The 9,135-nt window shown below is 48.4% G+C and overlaps 1 protein-coding gene across 2 annotated transcripts in view; it reads right to left on the bottom strand.

Annotated features, from left to right (window-relative positions):
* The window catches only part of UBOX5 (U-box domain containing 5), a 44,225-nt gene continuing 35,762 nt past the window's right edge, over positions 673-9,135 (bottom strand). For both annotated transcript variants that reach the window (XM_013968651.2, XM_013968650.2), the window contains 3 exons: positions 7,256-8,444; positions 3,785-3,946; positions 673-1,406 (listed from right to left, as the gene is read on the bottom strand). In XM_013968651.2, coding sequence (XP_013824105.2) covers positions 1,198-1,406; positions 3,785-3,946; positions 7,256-8,444 — 1,560 coding nt within the window. In that variant the 3' untranslated portion in view covers positions 673-1,197. The remainder of the gene's footprint in view (positions 1,407-3,784; positions 3,947-7,255; positions 8,445-9,135) is intronic.

The raw sequence follows: 9,135 nt of genomic DNA, 5'->3' as shown, positions 1-9,135 counted from the left end.
CAAAGCACAGAAGCTAGTGAGAACGCTGGCTTCCTCCCCTGGAGGTCCCCCTAGAGCAAAATGGAGGCAGCAGGCCTGTGGGAGCTGGGGAGAACAAGTGGTTCAAGACCCTGAGTGGCTTGAGACCCCCCACACCTGTCCACAGGTGCTCGTGATGAAATCTCAGGTACAAAATAAGAAGCATCGCTTCTCAGCTCCTCCTTCCCCAACATGCACAGAAGGGAACAGAGAACAGCACACTGGATTTCCTCACTGATAGTCTCCCATGACTAGGACCGACTCCACACAGCAAACAGTTGTAGGAATGTGTATTTTCCATAAAACAAAATTTTGAATGGAAAAAAAAGAAGATGCAGTCTATAAACAAGTATCTTTTCTGAAATAGGCCCCACACAGAAAAGGTACACCCCCCCTCAGAGGGCAGTGCAGCTCTGCCAATGTGCAGCTAAGCCAGGGTCACCCACCGAGGGGGCTGCTCAGCCCTCTCCGTCGGCGTGCATGTCCACCCACAGACCCTCCTGCATCAGAGGCACCTGTCCCTTCAGGTCACTCACCCACATTATGGTCCAACAGGGTTGCAGTGACTGCTCACAGCTGCCCTGGGACAGTTCCACTCTGTGTGGGTGCAGTGGGGGACAGGAGTATGACGACACAGACGAGAGGAAGTCCATGGCAGGCGTCAGCCATCGCTTTATTAAGGCTCAGAGTGGTATGCCAGTCAGAAGGGCTGAGTCATTCACTCCACAGATCCTCGCCGCACTCCACTTGTGGGTGACACTGAAGGTGGAGGCTTTCTCTGAGATCCGGAGCCACACTCACATCCGCCTTGGAGGATGAGACGTGTGTGCAGAAAGTGTGGCTCAGAGCGTGGGGCTGGCTCTAGCAGACCCTGGGCTCTGGCAGGGGTGCTGGCAGGGAGGCAGTGGAGGGCAGGGACACCTCCCCAATCCCTCCCAGCCCGAACTATGGCTTTGCTATCCTATCGCCACTTGAGTGGGTGTGGAGGGCCCTTTCCCCGTCATTCCGCAGGCCCACGTGCTACACTGTGGGAAGAGACAGAGGGAAAGCCCTGGAGAAAGCAGAGCAACCCCCCACCCTGTGCCTGGGACCAGGCCAGACCTCAGGAGCTTTGAGCCCCCGAATCACTCCTCCTCAGCTCCTCCCAGCGATGGGTCTTCTTAGGTTGAAGCCGGTCACTCAGAAGTGAACCCGCAGAATGTCCTGGCTGGCGAATGGCTGCTGGCAGGCTGTGCATGTCATGGCCGGGGAGCGCTGCTTCTCGCTCAGGCAGGGCCGGCACAGGAGGTGACCACAGGGAAGCTGGTACGCAGGCTCCCTTTTGAAGTAGGGAGAGAACACTCTTTTGCAGGATGTGCATTCAGGGCCCAGGCTGCTCCCAGACTGCTCTGGTGAATCAGGGAGGAAAACAAACCAGGGTTAGGGAAAGTGGTCCCCGGTCCAGACTCCATCTGGGAGGCAGGGCATGTGCCTGGAGTAGAATAAGAAGCTTCTCTACCCTGCACCCTGCAGCAGCCTGGCTTCCTCCCTCCCTAGGTCACCCCTTACTGATCAGGGAGGGGAGGATTTTAGGGAGTCTGAGAATCTTGGGAACCTCCTCTCGATCATCAGTGCTCCAATGAATGCTCAAGAAAAGCTGGCTTTCGAGGGCTGCTGGGCAGCACTGGGCCCTGCCTGCGGCTCTCCAGCAAGATGGACTTTCCCCTGGATAGGCTGCCAAGGTCAGAGCAAGGCACAAGCTCACCCTGACAACCCTGATAAACTGCAAGAAAGGTGAGATGTGACAAGCAGAGGAAAAAGCAAAATATGGTGTGATATACCCGGGCTGAGCATGTCAAGAGGGGACAGAGGTCACCAGAGGGGTAGGGCTGAGGTCTGTCTGTGGCAGATCTGCCTGCTGAACCTGGCCCTGCATCACTGTAGCCCTGGAGCCCAGCAGCTCCCCTCCCAACCCGTCCATCAACCCACTTCTTGTGCTTCAGGCTCTCCCCTTCATGATTCCCACAATGTTTCCTGAATGAAGGCCACAGTGGGCAGGTCCTGCCACCCCTCCTCCCCAAGCTATACCTGCCACTCTTCCTTCTCTCATGGCCCTTGTCTAGGGTTGTTGCTCTCTCTCCATCAATCCACACCCACCTGGAGAGGGCAAGGATGGCTTCTTGGGTGAAGAGCCATAAGAATGAAAGGAAGCCAGCCATGCATGAGGTGAAAGAGATACCACGTACAAAGAAAGGCTGGTCCATTAGAGACACAGAAAAGACAAGAGGTGTGACGCGAAAGCGTGTGGCTTCGAGAGTCTGGCAGAACATGCAAGACCTCACAGGCAGCAATTTCTACTTTATTCAAAGTTCAAAAGGATATCTTGGAAGAATTCTAAGAAGTGGAATACCATGATCTGGCTGACATTATAAGAAGATCCTGAAGGCTCTGTGAAGAGGACGGGCAGGGTAAGGGTGACTGCAGAGGAGCAGCAGAGGCTGCTACAGGAATCTGGGGGAGCAGCGCAGGAGCCAGAGCAAGGTGGCAGCAAGAGTGATGGAACAGAGAGGACCTCCCTGACATCTTTGGAGGAGTGGAAAAAGGACCTGAAGATGAACAGAATGTCAGGAATGTTGACGGAAACCAAGGATGACCTCCCATGTTATGGGCTTAACTACAGGTTAGAAGATGCTTGCTCTTTACCAGTGACTGGATGTTGGGGGTGCTTTGGAGGCACCTGCAGTTCTGAGTTAGAAATTCACTTAAGATATCCATGAGTTTCCCCTGTAGGGGTGCCAAGTAGCTCGAAGGGAGGTCAGGGTCTGAGTTCCAAGAAGAGGCAGGAGCTATACGTGAACATGGGCAGTCACTGGCCAAGCGGGCTCTCACTTGAGTGACACAGCATAGCGAAAAGGGTCCAAGACCAAAGTCTGGAAGAGAAGAAAGCATCAGCAATGGAAACTGAAGAGATACTGTTGAAAATTGGAGAAAAAGAGCATAACATCTGGAAGGCCAAGACAGAAGGTGTTTCAGGAAGGAGGGAGAGGGGAGCCACAATAAACGCTGCCAAGGTGAGTGACCATCAAATCTGGGGTTATGGAAACTGCTGGCCACCTGGATGAGACAGGTTCTGGGAATGATCAGGATGGAACCATAATGAGAGAAACAGGGAAGTGGGGACAAGAGGCAGAAAAGGTAAGCTGGCCTGGGATCCAAGCAATGAGAACAAACTCAGTTTAGACAGGCAAGAGGAAGAAAGTGTACACCTTATCATTAGCCCCACCAGATTTCACCTTGTAAAAAGTGCCCCAGGTTCTCTTGCTTTGTATCCTGACTAGTCTATCGTCCATTGTGGTCCCAAGTTCATTTTAGGCAAAACTTGAATCAGTAAGCTCCCACTGTTCTAAGATGCTGGCTAATAGGCAGGGATGAAGACGGCATACTCAACTAGAAATTACTCTCCACATTTACATAAAGTACCACAGATGTCAGATGGGAGACAGATTACATTAAAATAAAAAAAAAAGGAGAAACAAACAAATGTCCTCAGGACAGAGTAATTAACGTTAGATCTTACCAAAATCACCAAGCCCCAACACCCCAGAATTACTAGGAATTAAATACAGAAAGCCTTTCCTGTGAAGAGTTACACTTCATAGGCAAATCCCCCCTAGAAAAGGAACGGCCTGGCTGTTGGAACTAGGGGAGCCTGGGTGTGGAGGTCCAGAGTCCCAGAGGCATGGCCCAGTGTTCTGTTCAAGGGTCTGAGGAGATGGACAGCTCTTACCTGAGCTGGTGCCGGGCCTCCAGAAAGTACTGCCCCCTCTTGTGCTGAGGTGCTGGAGCTGTCCCCTGGTCAGCCGAGATGTGAAGGAGGGCATGGAGCCAAGGGTTGATGTCAAGGCAATTTCCAAGCTTTGTGACAGTTTTTGCTCATGGGACACTGGGCCTGTTAAGAGATACACAGACCATAATATCCAGAGAGAGTTCTGGCAAAAGAGAAAACCAAAACACAAAGTCCTCTGAAGACCACAAAATAGTGTTTCTTCTCCTTCTTTTAAAAATATTCTCATTTTATTTATTTACTTGTCCTTGGCCAAGCCACACAGCGTGAGGGATCTCACTTCCTCGACCAGGGATAGAACATGTGAGCCCTGCAGTCCAAGTGTGGAGTCCTAACCACTAGACTGCCAGGGAAGCCCCACAGAATGAATGGTACTTTTAACTTCAAATAGACACAGACATAAAGAAAGTCCTCCCTAGTTTCCACTAATAGACTGTGATAACAGGATAGCAGGAGGTAAAGCCCTGATGTTCCTGGCAGTTCTTACCCATCTCACATTGCTTTCAGGATTCCTGGGCTCTCTGCCAGCTTTCCTCCTCCTGTACAAATTACTGGGCAGGCCTGGGCCACCTAGTGGCTCATCTGCAGAACTGCACCCTACTTTCCGAAGTGTCCCTACTTGCCAAGGAAATAACTGGGGTAAGCAAATGCCCAGCCTTGTAACGCTGCTCCTTGCCCCCACTCCCTCCTCAACAGCCTTAGTCTCCTCGTTCCCATCTGCTAGTTCCTCAGCTCTTCAGGGCAGGGCCACTGGCCTGCACTCTTTCGGTGTTCCAATCTTCTTGCCTCCTTAGGTAAAGCAAAGCAGTTATTACCGAGTGGAATAATGAAGACCTCTCTACCCATTTCACTATCTAGAGGGCCTTCTCTGGATATGGGCTAAGGGTGAAGGCAGCAGGGGATGGGGACAGCTGCCCAAAAAAGAACCCAGAGATTTGCCAGATAGCAGGATTCCCCAAAGCGGTATGCTAAAAGTACCCCAAAGTAGGGAGCAGAATGTTTGTTCTACAGTATGTAGGATATAGGCTATCAGCCTGAGGCCTTGAAGGAGCACTAGTCAGCGTGCTCCTGTGTCACCAACAGATCTCTTGAGGCTAACACCAATGGAGACTTCCACAAATATCAAGGTCTAAGCAGCTTTCTCTTCATCTTGCCCCACTGCACCTCAGATGCTTCCAGGAGTTTCTGGGAGTCTAGTTAACTAAAATTTACACTCAAAGTCAGAGAAGACACAGACGTAATCTTTAAATTACAATCATGTAACCCTTTTAGACTAAGAGAGGAACTTTAAAGAATGGTAAAATCTAAACGGACTAGTTTTCATAAAGAAAAAAAAAGTTGTCAGAGCTTTCTCCAAAAGCACCAAGCACTGACAATCACAGGGGAATTTTACCAACATGCCAAGTGTAAATGATTCTAAAACTATTAAGTTATTCCAGAGTTTAGAAAAGGAGAATTTCCTAATTCTTATGGAACAAATCATCGAAACCAAAACCTGACCAAAGATGGTGTGCCCTTGTGCACACACACACCCAACTGCAGTTCAATCTCATTAATGAATGCAAAAATCCTAAATAAAAACACTAGCAAACAGAACCAAGAAGCACACTAAAAGAATGAACAAACGAAACTTCTTACAGGACTATAATAATAGTTCAATATTAAGAAGCCTGCTAGTATACTTCACAGCATTATCATTGTTGTTCAGTCGCTAAGTCGTGTCCAACTCTTTGTGACCCCATGGACTGCAGCATGTCAGGTTTCCCTGTCCTTCACTATCTCCCAGAGTTTGCTCAAACTTAATGTCCATTGAGTCAGTGATGCCATCCAACCATCTCATCCTCTGTTGCCCTCTTCTCCTGCCCTCAATCTTTCCCAGCATCAGGGTCTTTTCAAATGAGTCAGCTCTTTGCATCAGGTCAAAGGATTGGAGTTTCAGCTTCAGCCTCAGTCCTTCCAGTGAATATTCAGGGTTGATTTCCTTTACGATTGACTGCTTTGATCCCCTTGCTGTCCAAGGGATTTGAAAAAGTCTTCTCCAGCATCTCAATTTGAAAGCATCAATTCCTCGGCACTCATCTTTCTTTATGGTCCAACTCTCGCATCCATACATGACTACTGAAAAAACTATAGCTGTGACTATATGGATCTTTGCTGGCAAAGTGATGTCTCTGCTTTTTAATATGCTGTCAAGGTCTGTCATGGCTTTTCTTCCAAGGAGCAAGCACCTTTTAATTTTGTGACTGCAGTCACCATCCACAGTGATTCTGGAGCCCAAGAAGATAAAATCTGCCACTGTTTCCACTTTTTCCCCCTCAACAGATAAACAAATATGCCATGAAATGATGGAACCAGATGCCATGAAATTAGATTTTTGAATGTTGAGTTTTAAGCCAGCTTTTCATTCTCTTCTTTTAACCCTCATCAACAGGCTCTTTAGTTCTTCACTTTCTGCCATTAGAGTGATATCATCTGCCTATCTGAAGTTGAAGACTTCTCCTGGCAATCTTGATTCCAGCTAGGTGATAGAGTGGAAAAGAATTCGCAGGCCAATGCAGGAGACTTAGGAGATGTGGGTTTGACCCCTGGGTCAGGAAGATCCTTTGGAGTAGGAAATCACAACCTACTCCAGTATTCTTGCCTGGAAAATTTCATGGACAGGAGGGCCTGGTGGGCTACAGTCCATGGGGTTGCAAAGAGTCAGACTTGACTGAGCATGTACAAGGATGTGAGTAAGAATATGGCACAATATCAATCACTTTGCTGCATTAAAAGGTCTAATGACGAAAAATCATAGTATCATCTCGACTGATATTGAAAAGGCATCAGACAAAATTCAATCTTGGATAAAAATAATGAATAAAATAGGAATCATTGGTGCGGGAAAGTGTCTGAAGCCCCCAATGACTCCACCTCCTTATACTCATGTCCTTTGAGTGTGAACTGGATTCAGTGACTTGCTTGCTACAGAATACAATAAAAGTGATGTCACTCTGTGATTAGCTTCTACAAGACTGACTTCCACTTATTTGCACAGGCTGGTTTATATAGCTACCACGTTGTTTGCTGCCCTTGAGAAGCCCACGTGGCACGGAATTGAGGGCAGAATCCAGCCACCAGACAAAAAGGAAGTGAAGCCCGCAGCACAACAGTTTAGCAAGGAACTTAATCCTTCCCTTGAGATGGCTGCAGCCCTGCCCACACTTTGATAGCAGCCTTGGGAGACCCTAAAGCAGACAATCCAGCTCAGCGATGCCTGGATCCCTGAGGGAGAAGCTATAAATGTGTGATTCTTTAAGCTAGTAAATTTTGGTTTAATTTAAGCTGGCAAAGCACAAAACAAAGTGCCAGTGCCAAGGGTCACCCAGGAGGAGTAGAGACAACAACAGGCTTGGACACAGGACAGGGCATTACCTGTTGAGCAATCCATGAGCTCATTGGCAGCTTTCATTTTCTTAGCAGTGTGCTCTGAGGTAGAGGGTGAGGCCAGAAGGCTTGTGGTAGAAAAACAGGAAGCATTTAAGCCAAGGCTACTGTCTGGGCCATGCTCGGCCTGCTCCATCTTCCTTTTCCGAGAGGGCAGAGCAATGGAAGAAGGGGTCAGTGCCAATGCAGTCTGTGCTCTCCCGAGCAGGTGGCAGCCGGGGATGGAGTGCTGAAGCAGGAAATGGTCGATCCGCGCCTTCAAGGAGGGGTGAGGCAGGGGCTGGGAGTGTGGAGTGAAGGCTACTCCTGTGAAAGGGTCACTGGGCACTCGGCCCCATGTGGCTTCACTGCGGTTACACTTCTCTAGCGTGCTCTGGTCAATGACCTTGCCTGAGGGCAGCAGCATAGGGAAAGGCATGATCTCCAGGGTGATGGGATCTAAGAACTCTTCAGGTATATCTCGAATTACCTCAGCCAGCTCCTGTAGGCTAGAGGGGGCCTGCTGGCCCTCAGACTGGCCCCCGGAATCACAGTCACTCTCCATGGGCAACGCTGGGGCCTGTAAAGACATGTCCTGAGGGAGGCTCTCTGAGGCAACCAGCAGGACACTGTCTATCACTTCCTGAGAGCAGGTTTTGGCTGGCTGACCCCATACCTCCAACCGCTTGATACAAGGGACACCACCACCTGTCACATGGGTGATACAGATCTTGAGATGGGCCACATGACTAAGAGAAAGAGCCCCTTTATTCCAGAGCTCTTGGGCCACAACAGCAGGGGAGGGGAGTGTGGCTTCCACTGGGCCAAAAGGTGGCCTGGCCTTGAAGCCCCTGTGGCTAAATACCACTTGGCTCTGGTTTTTCAACAAGACTTTGCCCACCAAAGTGAACGCTTCCTTGTTCGGAATGGATAGCTCATCCGGGTCTGGGGTCCGGCACTCAGGGGTATTCCAAGATGCTCTGCTGGATAAGGCCGATGTGTACATTTCCAGGCCAGTGACATTCTGGCTTCCCCCAGCTGAAAGATCCATGTTAATCCTACAGATTTCCACACTGAAGGGAAAGGAAACTGTCACACAGACCGGTGGCTTAATGAAATACTCTGTCCTAAAACCATGACTTCTCTTTGCCAGGTCTTCAGAGATGAGATTTTCTACTTCATAGCCATCAGCTGATATCTAGATTTAAGGACAAAAATGAGTCACATTGATTTGATGAGCTCTAAATCAAGGTGAGTTTTCAAGAACTTGTCACTTCTAGTAAAACTCTAAAGAAAATCTGAAGGTCCTCATGAAATTTCCTCTATTATATCAAATTTTCCTGGGTTTTCCTTTTCTTTTTTTGGCATGCGTCCAAGATCAGACGAAAGGCTGAGGGCAACTGTGCCCCTAAATACTGCCCATCCTTAAAAAACGAGCAACAAAACTGCCTAACCAACCAAAATCCCTTCAAAATAACGTCTCTATGAAAGAGCAGCAGATATACAAGCTTTTTTAAATCTTATTTTTAAATTTCAGAGGATGAAAATGTACAGATTTAGGGGGAAATGAAGATGTACACTGAAGTTTCCAATTTTGTATTTGGACTCTATCAATTGTAACAGTTTCCCCAGGAAGGCACAACAAAGGACCTTCTTGTAAATCTTTGAATGATGAAACTGGGGGAAAAAAGTTTGCATAGGAACAAGGACCACAAAAGACTGGGAAATTTAAAACAGTGAATGTGCTAAGGGTGAGAGTATGAGTAGCTTTTTCTCCCTCTTACTATTTCCAATACTTGTCATAACCAATGGAAAATTTAAGGTATCACTGTCTGAAGGAGTCAGCTTAATTATCTGGGAACCTGAAATAATGTGCTGCATGCAGAAAT

Source organism: Capra hircus, chromosome 13 (genome assembly GCF_001704415.2).
Source record: "Capra hircus breed San Clemente chromosome 13, ASM170441v1, whole genome shotgun sequence".
In the NCBI taxonomy this organism is placed as follows: Eukaryota; Metazoa; Chordata; class Mammalia; order Artiodactyla; family Bovidae; genus Capra; species Capra hircus.
Note: the sequence above shows the minus strand (reverse complement) of the source record. Positions and strands in the feature narration are given on the sequence as shown.